The sequence below is a fragment of the Camelus dromedarius genome, chromosome 5 (assembly GCF_036321535.1).
Source record: "Camelus dromedarius isolate mCamDro1 chromosome 5, mCamDro1.pat, whole genome shotgun sequence".
Taxonomy (NCBI): Eukaryota; Metazoa; Chordata; class Mammalia; order Artiodactyla; family Camelidae; genus Camelus; species Camelus dromedarius.
Window position 1 is genome coordinate 28,394,160 of NC_087440.1, and position 20,064 is coordinate 28,414,223.

The 20,064-nt window shown below is 45.9% G+C and overlaps 1 protein-coding gene across 1 annotated transcript in view; it reads left to right on the forward strand.

Annotated features, from left to right (window-relative positions):
• The window catches only part of RYR3 (ryanodine receptor 3), a 499,145-nt gene that overhangs the window by 420,126 nt on the left and 58,955 nt on the right, over positions 1-20,064 (forward strand). The window contains exons 65-67 of the mRNA XM_031453356.2: positions 8,045-8,175; positions 12,248-12,568; positions 14,830-15,070. Of these exons, the coding sequence (XP_031309216.1) occupies positions 8,045-8,175; positions 12,248-12,568; positions 14,830-15,070 (693 nt within the window). The remainder of the gene's footprint in view (positions 1-8,044; positions 8,176-12,247; positions 12,569-14,829; positions 15,071-20,064) is intronic.

Here is a 20,064-nt window from a genome sequence, read left to right on the forward strand (position 1 = left end):
ATTTTAATCCCTTAGGGTTGCAAAGCTTTCCTTATTGTTTAACAGGAAATACGAGTAGTTTCATCATTTAGAAATAGGAACTGGGCAGACAAAAGTGTTCAGTATGTTTTATACCAAACCCGCAAAAGAATGAATACAATTTTTTTCTATTCAATATTGAATTTCACTTAGGGAAGGTGTCTTTACTTCCATTAAGCATTTGTGAGTGTTTTCTCAATGTCTTTTCTTATTCACTCAGTTTATATGTGTGTATCTACATGTATCTGTACATGTGTTTCTTTGTGCATTTTTTTTTGAAAAGCTTGTGCATTTTTCTCTTCTCAAAAAAAAGTCAAAGGAAGGTCTACTCTGAAATGACAGGCCAGAAAGACTGCTTTTCATAGGACTTTTTGTACTTTATTCATCCATTCACAGTATATGAGACTGTGAGTATTGGTGCCTGAGTCTCATACTTCAAAGCAAGGCTTTGAAGGAGCACTAGAGCAAGTCTCCACTGTTGTCTCTCTGTTGGTTAATGAAGCACCTAAGGAACTGAAGTTTTAAAATCCGAGAGTCGCACGCTGCCTCTGTGAATGACTTTTATTTGTTTATTGTCTTCTGTATTGTAAAAGTAAGACCTACTTATTCCAAGAAAGCAAATAGTACAAAAGTATGGAAAATTAGAAGCCTGCTGTTCTCTTGGCCCCAAACCACTCCACCGAGTAACAGTTTGGTGTGTACCTCTCCAGGGACTTTACACGTGTACATTTTTACACATGTAGGATCATAATATTGCTTTACAACTTAATCTTATTGGCTGAGGCTAAAAACTGAATTCCTTTATCACACAAGTCACATTTTAAATTTATCACTTAGATAAAATCATCATGAATTCTCTACTTTAAAAAAGATAAGCAAATTTAGTACGTTTATATTTTTAGCAATTTCCTATCCTTTCATCCTTTCCTTTTTTGTTATGGCATTCCTTATAACATTGACATTCTATTCTGGAATATTCTAGAACTAATATTCCCTGAGTTGTTTACCCTGGTTTGGATTTAAATGATTCGGTACATTGCCAAGTCCTTTTGAACCGTGAGTTTCTCATTCCTCAATTTTTTTAAACATTTTTTTTATTGCGTTATAGTCATTTTATAATGTTATGTCAAATTCCAGTGTAGAGCACAATTTTTCAGTTATACATGAACATACATACATTCATTGTCACATTCTCTTTTGCTGTGAGCCACCACAAGATCCTGTATATATTTCCCTGTGCTACACAGTACAATCTTGTTTATCTATTCTACCAAATTTTGATTTTGATTTTGATTTATCTCTTGGTTGGCCAAATTCATCATTATACAGTTGTTTCTGTAAGAGTTCTTACCCTTGAGTCTTTGCCTATTTTGAGCTATCATCCCTCGACTTCATATGTGAACAGTTTCCGTGGTATAAAATCCCTGGGTCATATTTTCCTCCCTCAGAAGTGTGTGGACTTTGCTTCTTTGTGTTCTGACAGTGTGCACTCCCCGGACCCGGTGATCCGGTCCACGGACACAACTGTGCAGCGCGTGGGCAGATGCTGCTGCTCACCGGGGTCTGTCTGTGGTCGTGAAGCACATTCACTTTGCTGTCCCGGATCCTAAGGCGGTCCTTTCTGTATCAGCCTGCTCTTCTCCTCTGAATTTAACATGCCCCTCAGTCTTCAGAATTGGGTATTCCTTTATTGAACTGACCTTTTATTCTATTATATTGTTGGGTCTTTTTCATCTTAGCTGTTGTTTGGGGAGGGAAATTATGTGTATTTATTGGCTTTTGCCTTAATCTCCCACATCCTTCATTTTCCCTCTAGTAGCTTTTAGCGAACTGTTCTTTTCTGTTTTGTGTTTGGGTTTTTCTCAAATTTTCTCTGAGTTACTTTTGTTTTATTTTCTGTGAGTATAGAGAGAAGAATTTCTACTTTTTCCTGGATAATTCTTTCTCTGAACTATGTTTCTCTTCTGTTTCTTGGTCATTATGTAATTGCTAGCTCTCAAGAACGGAAAGGAGCACGTTTATGTATGCACGTGTATTTGTATGTGTGTGTGCATGCACGTGTGTGTGTGTGTGTGTTCAAGAGGAGGAGGGTGTACAGGGATGAAGCATCAGGCAGCTTCAGAGCTGAGCAGCTGGTGGAGGACTCACCCTCACTCTGTCAGCGGCACCTTTAGCCCTAGGAGTGCTTCCACCCTTAGCCTTCAGTGTCCTCCCTCAACTGAGGTAAGCAGCTGGCCCAGTTGAGAGTTGGTGAGATACTTGGTGCATCCTATAGGATAGGCCTTTTGCTTTGTGACTTAATTCACATTCATTCCCCACTTTAGAGGACTTGAGGCAGCAGCTGCAAGACAGATGATGTCTCCCTTTTTCCACTCCGCCTCACCTCCAGGGGTTTGCAGGCCAGGAGCCCAGGTCATAGGCATGGCAGGTGGCACACACACCCCTTCCTGCTCTGTGCTGCCTGCCTCTCTGCAGTATGGAACGTGGGCCTCACACGCACGGCCAGCAGGTCTCCTGGGGCCTGCTCATACCCTTCATCCTCATTGTTTCAAGCAAAACTCATATCCTGGGCTCCTCAAAATCCCAAAAACTCATATCCTGGGCTCCTCAAAATCCCCACATTCCCTTCCAGAGATCTCTATACTCTGCTCTAGGTCTGGAAAGCACATTTCAATTTTAGCATCCTCACTTGATCTGGTCCATACTTTGTGGTCTGAAGCTAACACACATTTTCTAATTTCGACATAGATCTAAATTTCTTCCCAGTCCCACCCCCCCCCCAGGTCTTGTGGGTTTTAGGGAGAAAAGCATTATAAAATCCACCATTTCTCTACGACTTTTTACTGCAGTTTCTTTGGGTACTGAGTTCTGTAGGTTGCAGTGGAGCTACAACCTGAGTTACTGAGTTCTGTAGCTGCAGTGGAGTATGGTTTCTGGCTGTAGCTTGAGCGTGCACTGCAGAGAGAAGATTCTGGACACCTCAGTTATAAGGGTAACTGTAAGGGGGAAAAAGTCATTGAAACAGAGTAGAGACCTTTTTTCCTTTTTGGAATATTTTCTAATTGAGACAATACTGAGGTGGTCCCTGACAAGTAAAGTTTTCAGCTACACAGTTTCAGAGAATAAAGGCTTTTACGTATCTCACCGTGGAGAATACTTACATTCTTTAACAAGGAGGACTCGTTGATAGAGCCTTTGATGGGGGTAGGTTAAGAAAACTAAGTTTGGAAGTTGATTACATTGAGCATTGAGTTTCCCTTTTTATTTCAAATTAAAACTGTTTTTGCCTCCACACTTCAGAGAGACTTATTTCTTCCTTTCTGCCCTGCCCCCTTTGATCAATTGCTTCTGATCAAACATCGCTTTCCCTGCACCTCTGAGACGCCTAGTATTGCTGTCTAGAACTGCGCTCCTCTGCTGCGTGTTGTTTCCCCTCCTTCACGTCCTCCAGGATTTTCTTGAATGAACTTTCCAAACTGCAAAGCACCAGATATGTGCTGGCATAATCACTGTTACTATGATGACTTTGTCTCTGCGTCTGTACCTGAGAAACAAGATTCATGGAAATACAATTGAGAGATCAACTCAGGAAGTAACAAAAACCGAAATACAAATTAATACAAATTGAACCCTCTTCAATCAGTCACATTGACCAAGTACTATTATATGAAAAATACTGACCAGGCAGTAAGAACTGAGGAGGATGGGGAGAGGGAGGGTCTCTGTCCAGGGGTAAACTCAAGGAGATCGTAGGGTTGCTATGGAGCTATTTCTCTAGCCCTGGTTCCGCTTGGTCCACACCCACACTGTCCCCTGGGGGGCGCTAACAACCAGAGAAGCATTTTAGCAGCAGCCCTTTGCCAGGCTCGCTCTCTCCTATGGCCTGGAGGCCGAGCCATTCACTCTGATATTTCACAGCCATGAGCATTAATCGGCAGACTTAGGGGCTCTACTTTTATGGAACTTTTAACAGGGAGGCCAGGAGAACCGCTTTTTATCCCTCACAGCTAATTAGCATTGTGTGCTCCAGACTAGAAAATACCCTGGGGTGAGCTTGTAGAGCGTGTGTGTCAGTAATTAGAACCAGTGAGGACAGGGACTTGCGTGTCCCTCCCCTGTGAGTCAGCAAGTCAGCAGAGCACCAGAGAGCTGTCCCGCCCCAAGGATCGCCTTTGTATCCAACTAACTTTCTAGAAATGCACTTTCGGGAGATGATGGCTTTAAATTTGGTGAGAGAAAGAGAAAGGAAGGGGTAATGGGTCCATTTAGTACCAAGACAGCACAGGGCCACATGTGTCCTAGGTTCCCCTCCCTGGCAACTGAAATTTGTCTCAGATTTGATATGACCCTTTGTCATCCCTGATTTTCACCCAGATTTTTTTTCCTTCACTGCTCATTCTCTACTGGTATTTCTCTCGCCTCATAACTTAACTCTTTCTGTCCTCTTCCTCCTCGAAAGGCAAGACTGAGGTGAGGAGAAACACCACATGTGCAGTTGCCTGAGAAAACAGCCCCTCGTGGGTCCTCGTATTTGGTGTCCACAGGCCCTCACTCTGCTTGGTTGTCCGTGAAGTTACTGGTGTCTTCTTACACCTCCATCACCCCCGTGAGCTTAGCGAAGAAGGGAAGGAAAGAGGGGGAGGAGAGGTGGGGAAGGGGGGGGCAGGACTCGCCCACATCTGCTCAGAAGTGAAACAGCTGTGCAAAGCTTCCCAGAGGGGAACCCTGGTCTACGGGTCTGCACAGCCCCGCATCCTCATCACTGACTGCCTCCACATGGAGCCTGGGCAGCTGCCTACAAAGGGCCCAGGAGGACCCCATTTCATCCAGGGCTGCTGTGCCTCCGAGGCAGACCTGGATTGGGGGATTTAACAGCCAGACCTTCCATGGAAGACAAGGCTGTGCCGTTAGCTAAGAAGTGATTGCTTGGCTGAGGGCGTTCTTGCTTGCTGGAGGCTGATTTGAAACTTACCTGCTCAAATACTTCATGGCCAAATAAGCTGTCAGCTAGTCCCCTAAAATCCAAGCCTAAGAGGATAGAAGATAAGGACTAAAACCATATATATTAATTGTCCTTTAGAGTAATTAAAAGATCACTTTTTTCATAAGTTTGGTAACTTGATTGCAGATCACGTGGGGGCTCCAAGGAATACACAGCTTTCTACCGACTCACTCACCCACCCTCTCTCTGGTCCAGGAGACCCCTCTGGCATCTCAGGCAGAACAGTTCTGTATACCCCAGGCCAGCCCCCTGCAGATTCTCATTCCACCCCAGATAGTCTTGTCATTTTTTTTCAGGATCAGTTAAGATCACATTTTTAATCTAACTCAAACGTGTGTCTCTCTCTGTGCTGTAATGACGTTGCTGGTTGATTCTAATCCTTAGAATTAGACCATAAAGATACAGCTTCAGGGCTCTGTAGTGCCTCCGCATCAGTGAGAAAGGACTTCCACCACCTGGAAGACAAAGGCTGAGGCTGAGACTGGCTTACTCCTCAGTGAACTGTGGCTCCCCTAGCTTGTTATCCCATCCAGAGGCCCTGCAGCTTTGACATTCTGGCCTCTTGGCGCTGCTGGGATTGTTGACTGTGGTCATAGTGAATGACGGTTAACACAGTATGGGTTTTGATGGGAGCTGGAGGGAACCCTGAGAACTGAATGCCTTTCTGTTTCCACAGAATTGCAGTAGTTGGGTAGATGTATGCTCTTGGCTCCAAGTGTGCCCGCTGTAGCTGGCAGTGGTCTCCGTGACGGTTCTGTAACATCCCCCGAGATGCTCCCAGGGCTTCTGCTAGTGGGCTTCATACACACAGTGTCCACGCTCAGTGTGAGCTGATCAGTCACAGAGACAGGCAAACAAGACGGGCTTGAGCACTGTAAGTCCTTCCAACTCTTAAGTATAGACCGGTTGTCTGCATTTTCCACTAGTTATCTTCATATCGTGGGCTAACAGAAGACTCACATTACTGGTTTATTTAAAGAAATTTTTCCGCTTATTTGGGAACTGACATGTGCAACTCACAGGACAGATGTGTAGTCTGTCTGTGATTGAATGCCAGTGTGTGGCGGAGAGAAGATATCAATGGGTGGAAAACAAATGCTCTGGTCCCCCATTCATCAGAAAGCAACAGATGTCAGTCCCCATACAGGCCCCTTCAAGCCGGCGCTGTCACTGTATTGTCTCACTAGCAGAAAGGACCTGCTGGGTTAGACAGTACAACTCAAGGCTAAGCCCATGTCAAGGGGGAAGCACTATTTCAGTACTAGCTCTGCTCTGACCAGCCGGTGGCTGGTTCCCATCACTGACGCTTGCAGCCTTGGTTATCCTGCAAGCCAGCGCGAGTCTTCTCAGCTGGAGAACTAGAAACCTGAATTAGGAATCCCAAGCATTTTGGTTTTGATTGATTGCTTGTTTCCTAGAGAGGCTTAAAACCCAGAGCTTATGGAGAGAGTGTGGAGAAAAAGGAACCTTCCAACCCTATTGGTGGGAATGTAAGCTGGTACAGTCACTGTGGGAAACAGTAGGGAGGTTCCTTAAAAACTAAAAATTGAGTTACCATGTGATCCAGCAATCCCACTCTTGGGCATTATCCAGAGAAAACTCTAACTTGAAAAGATACATGTACCCCAGTGTTCATAGCAGCACTATTTACAATAGCCAAGACATGGGAGCAATGTAAATGTCCATCAACAGATGAATGGATAAAGAAAATGTGGCATGGGGGAGAGGGTAGAGTTCATGCTTAGCATGTAGGAGGTCCTAGGTTCAATCCCCAGTATCTCCATTAGATAGATAGATAGGTAGGTAGGTAAAACTAATTAACTCCCCACCCATAAAAAGTAGAAATAAAAAAAATTTTTTTAAGTTGTGGTTTGTGTATATATATAAACACATACATGCATATATACACACACACACACACACAAAATGGAAAACTACTCAGCCATAAACTAACTATACTTCAATAAAAAAAAAGAATTTAAAATGCCATTTGCAACAACATGGATGGACTTAGAGATTATCATACAAAGTGAAGTAAGTCAGACAGTGAAAGACAAATACATGATACCACATATATGTGGAATTTTAAAATATGACACAAATGAACTTATTTACAAAACAGAAAGACACTCACAGATGGAAAATAAACTTATGGTTACCAGAGGGGAAAGGGGGAGAGGGATAAATTAGGAGTTTGGGATCAACAGATACAAACTACTATATATAAAATAGATAAACAACAAGGTCCTACTGTATAGTACAGGGGATTATGTTCAATAGCTTATAACAAACTAATGGAAATGAATACGAAAATGTGTGTGTGTGTGTATATATATATATACATATGTATATATATATGTATAACTGAATCACTTTGCTGGGTACACCTGAAACTAATGCAACATTGTAAATTAACTACACTTCAGTTTTTTTAAAAGCCCAGAGCTTAATACATGGCGGACACTCAAATGTTTATGAAGGAAAGCAAAGTAATAGGTGTTAGAGCTCTTTTCTCTAAATCAAGCAATATGCTTTAGGACCTGTTGTTTGTCTTGCAAGGCAGGTCTTTCAGTTGGTGTTTTATTGGTGCTTTTTGGCCCATTATCTACTGTTCCCACCGAGAGACATAAACTACATTGATAGCAGGGAATAGACACAGAGTAATTACACAGAACATTTCAAAACATGTTGAGAACAAGGAAGATCAAATTCATTTTGGATGCCAGCACAACCTGCTCTCAGAGATACTGGGAGAGAACAAAACTACATAGTGTATTACATCACCTTAGGTATTCAAGAACTAGGTTCCAGGGAGGGAGACCATTGTAAACCATTGATTAGTGTCCAGAGAAAGGTGGGGAGGGAGCAGAGCCTGCAGCCTTGCTGAGCCTGGGGCCTAGGGCTGTCCCGTGGAGCAATCTATGGAGAAGTGGCCTGAGATATCCTGGGAAAGGGGCCTGGCCACCAATGCCAGGGGCCAGCATGGGGGTGACACCACTTCTAAATGGACTTCTTTGTTTCCAGGCAACGTCCTGCTCTTGGAGAATGCCTGGCCTCTCTGGCAGCCGCCATACCAGTGGCCTTCCTGGAGCCCACCCTTAACCGCTACAATCCGCTCTCAGTCTTCAACACCAAAACCCCCAGGGAGAGGGCCAGTAAGTACCATCCCTCAGAGGTCACCACCCACAGGCACAGAGGAAAGCAGCTGGGAAGGAAGGCCGCGCAGGCGGGGGCAGCAGCCCCACAGCACTGTTGGTTCATGGGGACTGAGAGGGACTGGGAGGTCCAATCTGGGACTGGGTGGCATGTCTCCATCAGCTGGGACAGTGGGCATGGGCAGGTCCTCTGTTATCATTAGACTTTGGTTTCCTCTCCTGTCAAATGAGGAGACAGTGTAGTGGATTTCTAAATCCCTTGCATCCTAAAGCTGAGTTCTCTTGTCGGCCCCGGTCTCTGCCCTCCTTCTGCACCTAGGGGCACACCAGGGCACTGCTCTGTGCACTTCTCTCCGGAGCATCCTCGGAGCAGACACAGCTGCACTGATAACCTTATTAAGCTCTTCCAGTTCATAGAGAGGCTGTGTGTCTGAGGATAACGACCACACATTCTCCATCTTCGTGGAAAAATAAAACATAGAAGAAACACCAGAAGGAATTGAAATCCTACAAGGAAGAGAATTTGATAGGAATGATGACACACTAAGGTCTAGAACAGCAGTAGACAGACTATGGCCATGGGCCAGATCTGGCCCGCTGCCGATTTTTGTAAATAGTGTTTGATTGGACCGCAGTCATACCCTCTCGTTTACATGTTGTCTGCGGCTGGAGGGGAGGAAAAATAATGTTCCCTCTACCCTTTATTGTTCTTGGCTGAGACCCCCTCCCCCTCTAAAAAAGGCAGATGGACAGGAGAAAAACAGACTTTCAGTTATGTACACGTGTGTACACGTGGGAGCCCCAGAAAGACTTGAGACTCAAAAGACAGCCTTCCAGTGGAGGCTTACCTACCGTCCTGGGCTGAGGAAAGGGCTAGGAGGAGTCTGGGGCTTCTTGAAAAGTCGAGTGTACATGAACGCCTGTGCGGGGATAGCCAGGTTTGCCTGGAACCAGAGGAGCACTGATGGCTTGGTGAACTCTGAGAAAGTAGACTTCACTCAAAGTGGGTGGCCTGAGAGCCCAAAGAGGGAAAGGGATGTGACAAATGAAGTGAGGTGACAGGTGATGTGAGTCCTTGGTTTAGAAATACAGTAAGAACTGATTTATCAAGCCTTCAGTCAATTGGGCATCTCTGTTAATTGACAGTTGGTGTTTTGCCAGAAAGGTTACTCTTACTGGAAACTCTTCTATCCTGTAAGATCCTGGAGCATTTTCGGACTCATCCAAAAATTAAGATACGCCTAGGAAAGGTTTAATACTGTTACGTGCCAGTTATTGAAAACTAGATAAATCTTTGGTTATGTGTGGCAGTGGTCTATGAATCAGAATATTAGATTGACCAAAACATCCTAGCTACCAGCCAGTTTACTTCCCGCATCCTGATTGAAATAGTCAGCCAGAGAAAAAGGAGGTCCAGTTCCCATGGAAGCTGCCTGCCTAAACTACAAAGGGATGGCGCTGTCTTCTCAAGGGAAGCGCTGCCTGGGGAAGAAAATACAGCTTTGGGATCTAAGTCATTGGTTCCCAGTGGTTCTCAGGCGCTGGGGTGTATCAGAATCACTCGAAAGGCTTGCTGAAGTAGATTTGCTGGTCCTGCCCCTAGAGTTTCTAGTTCAGGAGGTCTGGATTCCGAGGGTCCTGATAAGTTTCCCTGTGGTGCTGCCACTGCTGGCAGGCGGATCTGGCGTTGGCAACCATTGATTTGAAGAAGAAAGGACAGTGTGTTCTCATGGTCCCCCCTTCCAGCCTTGTGATTCTAATAGCACCCAGATGAGCTGTTTTTCAGGTAGATAACTCAGCAGCATTCATTCTATGGGTTTATTATGTGGCATTTGAAGTACAAACCACCGCCTAAATTGCAAATGTTTCTTCCCCTCAAGGACCAATTACACATAAATAACTTTTAAAGGTCATTATAACGACTCCAGTGAAGCAACCTCAGGCAATTCTGTGTTCTCCGTAGGTAGAAAAAAAGTGTCCATGATGATGTGTTGTCTATGTGACATTTAAACACACTCCTCCAAACACCAGCCTTCTCATGTATCATGTTACAGCCAAACAGCTGTAAACTTCACTTGCATCCGTGGCAGTTGGCACTGTTCCATGTGCAGAGCTGGAAGGTGGAATGTTTGGCTTTACCATCTGTACCTGTTTATTCTGACACCGTATGTGTCAAATGATTTTGTTTGTGAGAGTCTCCCCAGACCCCTGTGTTCACGTCCCCCCGACTCTTGTTGCTCTGCGGCAAGGTGCAGGCTAGACCTGTTCTCCGCAAGCAAGCAGCACTGGCAGTGGAGCGTGCTTGACCCTTGCCACTCCCTTCCGCTGTACATCCCAGAGGCTCAGTGCTCACTGGCTGTCATGCTACGAGTCCTTTTGAATCGTCTGGATTTTAAAGGACACTGGTTCACTCCTCGCTTCCAAGGAAGAGAGATCTGTAGCCTTGTACTTGCCAAAAGGCCATAGTGATAGCCACAGAAAAGCGTAATTAGAGAAAGGATGTTAGGGCCTCACGGGGCATGCTCCACAGCAGGGACACTCTCCCAGGTCCGTCACTGTGCAGCTGGACACTGTGCCGTAGAACCGCTCGTCTCAGCTACAGAGTCATTGTCTCCAAGGTAGCCAGGAGGATTCTGTGTCTCTGCTCCAGGCAGTACAATCAGGAGAGAAATCGAAACAGTGTCTTCCGATGAGCCAGTAATCCTAACGGCCGAGGAATTTGCTGTGGCTGCGCTTATTCATTCACCCTTCCCTTCCTGTGACTTAAAATCCAGAGGAGAGACTCCTCGCCGCCAGGAACCCAGTGGCCAAGGGCCTGCAGGCATAGCCCAGTTCACAGAATGCTATGCTTTATTTGAAGTCTTCAGCTTTATCCTTTGAAATTCATGAGATCTTCCCATTTTACCTCTAATACCAAAAATAATTTCCTCAAATCTTCTCGTGGATCTTATGTTCCAGGAAAAGGCTCCGCATTTTCCCGCGGCTTCTCAGACTCCCTAGCCCTTGTGATGCTTCGGCCCCACGGTGAGGAGTGTGGTCTGTGGGTGGAGTCTGCATGTGAACGGCCTCCCAGGCTCAGGTGGACTCTGGGGGCCGTGAGATAAGTGGACCCTCGTGCAGACCTTCAGGCTGGTGCTTGTTCCTCAAGCATGCTGTGTCCCACCACTCAGAGTCCTTGTTACCATCTCGCCCATCAGGAAGCTCAGGCTGCTTCTGGTCTCTTCTCCTGTCTTGGGGGAAGCAGTGACCTTTGCCTTAAAGAGAACAGGACAGATGTCCCCTGGCTTCTTCTGTTGGCTGTTCTTGTATCTGACAGTGTTTAATGTTGAACTCTGCCTGTCATCATTTCATCCTGTCTGTCCTTGTTCAGTGAAGTGACCCAGCTCCTTCAGTGTGAGGAGAAGACAGGGCTAACTCACTATTCCTTGCACATAAGCCTTTGGAAACAAGAAGGCTTAAGGGATTAACAAGAGGTCTTGTCACATGTCGCTTCAGGTTATCAATAACTTCTGTTGTAAATGCAGAAATAAATGTATGTGCAATGTTTTCCCCCCAAATTTCAACTGGGTAGAAAGTATGGTTTCTGGCCCAGCTGAAAGAATTGTTGATGCAACAGGTTTCTTCTTCCTTTTCTGAACAGTATAGACATGATCCAGTGGATTGAACCACCAGTTGGCAACTCCACACCAGTGGATTGCTTTTCTCATCCTAGTACTGCCTTTTCTGCAGTGCATGCACTGAGGCCAGGAGGGAGAAACCAAGAGACTGGCTTTATCACAGAGACATCTTATGAAACGTCCCTCGACTGTGTCTCTGTTACACTCCTGTAACCTTCTGTTTGAGTGTTTTTAACCTGAATATGACATCTAGCAAGATAAGCCAGCCTCTGGAAGCCACAGTCTTTACAAAGGCAGCTGGAGGCAGAAGTTCCTCCACATCTGGTGCTTACTTGTCTGAGACTCTGGGATGGAAAATTATGTCCAAAGAGGAGCAGACAGAGAGAGAGAGATGGCTGCACCATCTGCACTTTTGAATTACTGCCCCTTTGTTCTTCCTGTGCCCTCTCGGTCAGTTCTGGGGATGCCAGACACGGTGGAGGAGATGTGCCCCGACATCCCCCAGCTGGAAGGCCTGATGAAGGAAATCAACGACCTGGCCGAGTCGGGGGCCCGGTACACGGAGATGCCGCACGTCATCGAGGTGATCTTGCCCATGCTCTGCAACTACCTGTCCTACTGGTGGGAGCGGGGACCTGAGCACCTGCCCCCCAGCACAGGCCCCTGGTGCACCAAGGTCACCTCTGAACACCTCAGTGTCGTCCTGGGCAACATTCTGAAAATCATCAACAACAACCTGGGCATCGACGAGGCCTCGTGGATGAAGCGCATCGCAGGTACGCGGGTGCCCCCGCCCCAGCCCCGCGTTAGTTACTTAACGGTGAAAAGAACTGACTTAATTCCCTGTAGAGCTTCCTGGAGCACGTGCTCCTGCCCAGCTCCCCAGCTAATCCAGGCCCCTCAAATCTCCAGGAGGCCCTTCTTGATAAGCACTCCCTGACTCGGCTGATCATTGCCTATTTGCTTTTGGTGCTCACAAATCCCATTCGCTCCTATAGTAATAATTGTCCACATTTTCTTGGTAAGTGATCCTGTGTGTTGTCCACACGCATAAAACGCACCCCGACCTTGGCTGTGCTGTTAAGTTTCCAGCATTTGTATTTCACTTTATGCTTTCTAAGATACTCTCTAATTTAAGTTCACATAGCGTCACGGGATGTGATTGTGTTTTTGTTCTGTATTCCTCCAGAACTCCTGGCATGCAGTGGGCTTTTAATGAGTGTTACTAGTTGATTTTCTACTCCTGAACAACTCCAAAAAAAGGGAGAGGCTTGGAAAATGAATAACCATACTTTCCCCAGTTAGGAAACCACGAATATTTTATTGTCCTCTGTCAGAGGACAGTCTGAGGAGACAGAAGCGCTTATGGGAAAGTCATTGCCTTTGGTGGACCTGCAGTGTAGACAGACAGTTCCACCATAGGTGTTTTACCCTTACCATCTCTTGGGCCACGAAACACAGCAGCTGGGTCAGTGGGAGCTATTAGCTTCCTGGACAAATGAGAAGATATAACTCTGCAAGGCCAGGGGAAAAACCTTCCTACCCTCTCCCTGTCTCTAAAAAGGAACTGAGATTCGAATGATAAATATTTGGGGTACTGATGGCTCCTAGATAGTATAGGCCTCTGTGAACATAGGAGTATATAAAGTTGGTGTTCCTTTCTTACCTGTCAGTCCAAGGATATTGTTAACCCTAGGGCAATTTGTTGAAGAGCTCTAATTTGTAAATCTGAATTAAGGGAAGGAAGGAAATCAAAGGATCAATTCCCTTAGCTTCCGCAGAGGTGCAGAGGAAAGGTGTCCCAGCAGGAGCTGCACTGATGGGAACTGAACTCAGCCTGTTATTTCACAGGTGAACCCCGATCTCATTGAATCAGGCCACTTCATTTCTGGTACCTAAATAAAGTCGATTTTAAATAGTAACCCCCGCTGATCACCCATATCTGGAATAGCCATTCTGATTTCAGCTCCAGAGCAGAGGTGCACACTGCTGGAGGCTGGGGTGTAAAATGTGAGCCATTATAGTGCTAAGTTTCGAATTCCTGATGATTGCATCTCAGCAGAGAACTGCCTTCACCTTCTCTTCCTTAAACAGTCTTTTCATGAAAGTAAAAAATAAGGCAAAGTGTGATTAAAAAGAAAATGTACTGGAGTGTAGGCTGTTTCCAATTGAAATGTCCTGAGCTAACAAGCCTTTGAAATCCACCAAATACACAAGGCACTTTGTCAATGGTTTGTGGCTCTTGTTAATTGTATTGCACCTATTTTTTGTAATTACTCTGATTCTGATCTTTATTACGAAATTAGACCAAAAGGATGTCCCATTTAAGAAATAGGGTGAGACATGTAGGTTTTATCTTTCTCTTTAAAGAGGGCTAGAATCACACCCCGAGTCCCACTGATTGCTGGTTTCTGCTCATTGACTTCTAGTGGCCACCCCAGCCTGCCTGTCCGTTCATAGGAGATAGTAGCTTGTCTGCTTTCCTCAGGGCCCAGGGGACCCCCCAGCCAATACGTTGGCAGTTCTCAAGGGTTGGGGGCTAAGAACTGTGCTTGGGTCAATATATTTTTAACCAGAGATTTTGCTCTAAAATAACCAGAAAGCAGAGTATTGAGTACCTACTCCTGACTCAGCACAGGGCTGGTTATATGAATAAAAGGCTTCCTTCCAGGAGTTTACCATCTAGCTAGCAAGCCAAAACCCCCATGAATGTGAAACAAGATAGCCTGCTATGAAAAGCTCAGGGGTATAGCAAATGCTGTGCGTGCATGCAGAGTTCAGGGGTGGCAGGGGCTCCCCAATGGCCTGGAGATGCAGAAGGGGAATGGGGACCTTCTGTAGCGCTATCCACCCCCACCCCACCCCGACCCAGCAGCTGTGGCTTTGCGAGAGGGAAATGCCAAGTGGAAGGTGACGGCAGGCAGGTGCAGTCTGAGTTGATGGATTTGCACAGCCTCACCTTTCAGTATCCCTTCTTTCCTCTACCAACTGTCGAAACATGTGAAGTGATGGAGAGGCCCTTTGTTTGCAAACACAGTGTTCGCCCAGCCCATCATCAGCAAAGCCAGGCCGGACCTGCTGAGAAGCCACTTCATCCCGACCCTGGAGAAGCTGAAGAAGAAGGCCCTCAAGACCGTGCAGGAGGAGGAGCAGCTGAAAGCCGACAGCAAAGGGGACACTCAGGAGGCGGAGCTCCTCATCCTGGACGAGTTTGCCATCCTCTGCAGAGACCTGTACGCCTTCTACCCCATGCTGATCCGCTACGTGGACAACAACAGGTACAGAGAGGGGCCCGGCAAGCCTGTCCGCCGGGGGGAAGGATGGTGCTGGGCTTCGTTACAGGTCAGAGAGGGAGGCCACATCCCCCCTCCCCCACCCCAATCCCTGGTGTGGGACCTCTGGGCAGTGCTTTCATTGACTGATGACTATGTGGTCAGTGGCGTGGCCACCCCTTCCGTCCTCATGGGCCATAGTAGAGAAGAGGGTGTTTGTCAAATAAGGGCAGCAGCGACCCCCTCCAGCCTCTCTGCTGTTGTCACACGTGCATTCAACAGACATTACTGTGTGTCAGGCACTGCTGTAGGCATTAAGGAACAGGAGAGAACAAAACAAAGATGTCAGGCCTAGGGAGCTTTCATTCTGGCAGGAGAGTGGGGCAAGCAGACAGTAAAAATAAATACTGACATACTTACAATAGTCTTACCTATATATTTATATATTTACTTACAATTTACTTATCTAAGTAAATTATACAAGCAAAGTAAAGGGAATTAGGAGCACCAGGGTGGCAGTTTTAAAAGAATGTTACTGAACAATAAGATCCTACTGTGTAGCACAGGGAGCTACATCCAGTATCTTGTAATAACCTATAATGAAAAAGAATGTCTATGTATATAACTGAGTCACTGTGCTGTACACCGGCAACTAACACAGCAGTGTAAATCAACTATACCTCAATCTTTTTAAAAATGTACAACATAAAAGAATGAGAAAGCACCATTTGCACAAAGACCTGAAGGCGATGAGGTCAGGAACCACGCAGGTCTGAGGAAGGGTTATGTTCCCGGGAAGAAGGAACGTCCAGTGGTGGCCCTGAGGAAGAGTGTGTGTGGGATGCTCAGGGGATCGCAAGGAGGCCAGTGCCGCTGGAGAAGACTGAGGTGGGGAGAGCAGGAGGAGATGTCAGAGAGGCCATCTTCATGGGCCCGAGAGTGCAGGGCCTTGGAGGCCACGCTGGCTTTTACTCTGAGTGAGAGGAGAAGTTGGTACAAGCTTTAAGCTAAGCTGTGACACGATTTAATTTTCTCTGTGAGCGCTACGATGAGGGATCTGGGCGAATAAGGAAGGAAGGAGACTGGTTGGGAGGTTCACGGTGATCCACTCAAGGGCTAATGGTAATTCGTAGAAACAGAGCACACTAGTGGTCACCAGGGCCTGGGGGCGAGGGGAGTAGGGGCGTCTGCTCAATGGGGCTCGGGTTTCCTTTCAGAGTCCTGAAAATGTTCTGGAACTGGATGGTGATAGTGGTTGCCCAACATTATGAATGTATCAAGTGTCACTAATGGGAAATTTTATGTTATGCATATTTTATACAATTAAAAAGAAATAAAAGGAGTTGATGGTGGTTAGGGCCAGGCTGATAGCAGTGAAAGTCGACAGAAGATATGGGATTCTAGGTCTATCTCAAAGGTAGAGCCCTTGGGACTTGCAGACTGGGAATAAGAGAAAAGAGGTGAGTCAAAGACGATTCTGAGCCGTTGGAAGGAGGAGTTTCCAGCAGTTCAGTTGGGGAAGATTGTGGGCACAGAAGTTTTTAAGAGGAAGATCAGGAGACCCCTTTCAGACATGTTAAGTTTGAGTTGCGTCTTCAGTATAACAATGAAAATGTTGAGTGGTGGTTGAAGAAATGAGTCCAGAGTGCAGGCGAGAGGTCTAGTATAGACAGGAATTTGAGAGTCATCTACGTATTGAGGTGTGGTCTTTAAGAGCCACAAGGCTGGATGAGATGAGTAAGGCCTGAGAGGGAGAGAGAAGAGCTCTGAGGACTGAGCCCTTGTGCTCTGCAGCACTAAGGGCCAGGCAGGAGAGGGGGACCAGTGACTGAGCCTGAGAGGGAGCCACCAGTGAGACAGGAGGAAACCCACAGAATGTGGTGTCCTCGGTGCCAGATTCACAAAGGATTTCCAGGAGGAAAGGATGGATGAAGGTTATTGGTGACCTTGACAAGAGTAGTTTCAGTGGAGTGATGGACATGAAGGCTTCTTTGGGGTAGGCTGGAGGAGAATGGGAGAAAAAGACGTGGAGATGGCAGTGCAGACAACTTGTTCAAGGGTTTTGACTATAAAAGGGAACAGAAAATGGGCTGTTAGCTGGAGGCAGAAGTAGGCTCTAGAGAAGAGTTTTTAAGATGGGAGACTTGTCAGCTTGTTTCTTTGTTAATGGGAATGGTCCTTTGGAGAGGAGGAAACTGCTCATGTAAGAGGGAGAGAGAACTTCGAAAGCAGTGTCCTGGAGCAGGTAAAGGGCCAGCCTCAGGTGGCTGATCTCTAGCGGTGGGCAGGAGGGCAGGGAGTGTGGGTGCTGCTCCTGGTACACACACACACACACACACACACACACACACACACACACACGTGTGCACGCACACACGCCTCCATCATGTGTCTGTATGGATAATGGTCTATAGGAGTCCTTTTCTGATTGCTTCCATTCTCAGTGAACGAGGAAGCAAGATCATCAGCTGAGAGTGAGGATGAGGATGGGGAGAAGGTGCTTGGAGGTCTGAGGAAGAAGGAGGAGCTATGAGGCAGTGGCCAGGCAGAGTGGGAGAGCAGATGGTTCCAGGGGAGTGCGGTGATTGCCAAGCACCTGAGATCCGCAGTCATGAATTTAAAGCGAGACTCCTCAGCAAATTTTGTTTTTCTCCAGCCAGTTGGGCTGCGAGAGATGGGCCCAGACTAGGAAGAGAGCTGGATTTAACCAGGGTTGGGGTTTTGCAAAATGAGTATGGTGGAAACAAATGGGTGAGGGTGTTGAGAGTGTGTGTAATGGGGTAATTATAAAGATTGACGATGGAATTTAAGCTGGGTAAGGAGGAACTGGGGACACAGGAAGCTACTGTTCATGAACAGGCAACAAAACAAAGGACTGTTGGTCCCCATGGAAGGCAAAGACCAAACATATTTTTATTAGACCACACCATCTCAAAGTTTAGAAGCCTAAAATGTAACTTCAGGAAGGTTTAATTTTGAAATACCTCACTGGAGGCATTGAAAAGGACCCAGGGATATTTGGGGGCACATTGCTGACTTTTTGAGTGGTATGTTGTTCTGTCATGGGCTGGGAATAGTTCTAAATATGCCTATTTTAGCATTAATTGTATATGGTACATGTACTTCCTGTTTGAAATAATTTACTTAAGATTACCTGTATTTAGCTTTTCAAAATAAACCCCTTACACATAGCTATATATGTATGTATCATTTGTTACCTGGCTGGGAGGAGTTCTGCTCACTCTCTCGAAAGAAATCCTGCTTCGAGGGTCATCATTTTAGTCATTTCCGAGAACGTAATTATGTTAGCCGTTTAGAGAAGGAATTTGTCAGAGTTTGAGTTGCAAACAAAAAGGAAAGTAGAGTAAGGTTGCCCCTGGAATAGCTCTTTAACTGTGTCTGTCACTATTGATGATCGAGACTCAGGATAGAGTGTGTTCCACTTACACAGTGTTTGACAGTTGCTAAAAATGGCAATGTCAGAGAGTCTTTGAGATCATCATTAATTCATTCTTCCCCACTTTTCAACCCATTCTTCCCTGAACACCAGGCAGCTTCATGGCCCTCTGAGCCCTGCTTAGAAATACCTCCTTCCTATGTGTGTGCCTTTGCCTTCTTCAGGGCCTTTCTTCCCCCAAAAGAATTAGCTTCCTTGGAATTACGGATTGTGGAGGGGGCAGGAATATTAGAGATCCCTTTATCTTACCTCTTAACGGGGTGAAAAAATACCCCCTTCCTTTTTCCAGGAGGCACATTTCCTGCCTCTGATCATCCACCACGGTTATGGACGACCGGCACAGCCCTGCCGAGTGTCCCCTCTTGTTCTAGCTTCAGACATTTCGAGCCATTTTTTTTCAACTCTTTCTCATTCTTTTTTCTTCCAATTTTATAAAGATACAGTTGACATCCAGCACTCTATAAATATAAGGTATACAACATAATGATTTAACTTACATACATCACAAAATGCTTTCCACAGTAAGTTTAGTGAACATCTCATACAGGTACAAAATAAAAGAAAAAAAATAATTCTTCCTTGTAGTGAGAACTCTTAGATTTACTCTTTTAACAACTCTCCTATAAGATGCAGTGTTAATTAGATTAATCATGTTGTACATGACATCCCTAGTACTGATTTATCTTGTAACTAGAAGTTTGTACCTTTAACCACCTTCATCTAATTCCCCCTCCCCCAACCTCGAGCCATTTTGAGTTCAAATCTGTAACTCCCACCGTCAGCTCTGATTTTGCTCTTTAGAGCCACACAAAACCACTCCAGTCTCTCTTGCGGCAGCTCTTTAAATATTGAAGAGAGCCATCTTGTCCTGTCTGCCCCGCTTTTCCTCGTCACATTCAGCCTTTGTACTTCTGTCAGCCCAGTCACAGCCGTGTGCCAAGTTTCTTCACCATCTAAAGCTCTCTTCTGAAGAGGCGCTGCTGTGGGTCAGTGCTGAGCCTGAAGCTGACCCAGAGTGAGCAAGGACTCCGCGTGTGGCGTGGTCAGAGCAGGGCAGATCCCTGTTCGGTCTCCTCATGACAGGGGAGCCCAAGTCAGCGAGGTTAAACCCTCTCTGCACGAGGCAACAGCTGCTCGGACTCCTTTCTGGAAATCAGACCCACTCAGAACAGAAATGAACAAATTTAGACAGTGCGATCTGGGGTGAAACCCATCTCTCAAACTGTTGAAGGGAATCCAGGTAAATCCTGTGCAGGGACTGTCTCAGCCTGTGTCCTCTACAGGAGGCTTAGGAACAAGGCGGAGATAAGCTCTCACCTCTTAGTCAGACAGTCTGTCGGGAACACAGGAGCATGGCTTTGCTTTCTTTTCAAAAGCTGATAACTGGCTTTACTGTCTTGGAAAACCTGATAACTTGTCATTTTGAAAATAGCAGTCTGACTCTCCTTCCTTGTGCCATCATCCAAGATTTTGGGTTTTTTTTTTTTTTTTTTTTTTTTTTGGAGGGGAGGTAATTAGATTTGTTTACTTATTTATTTTTTAG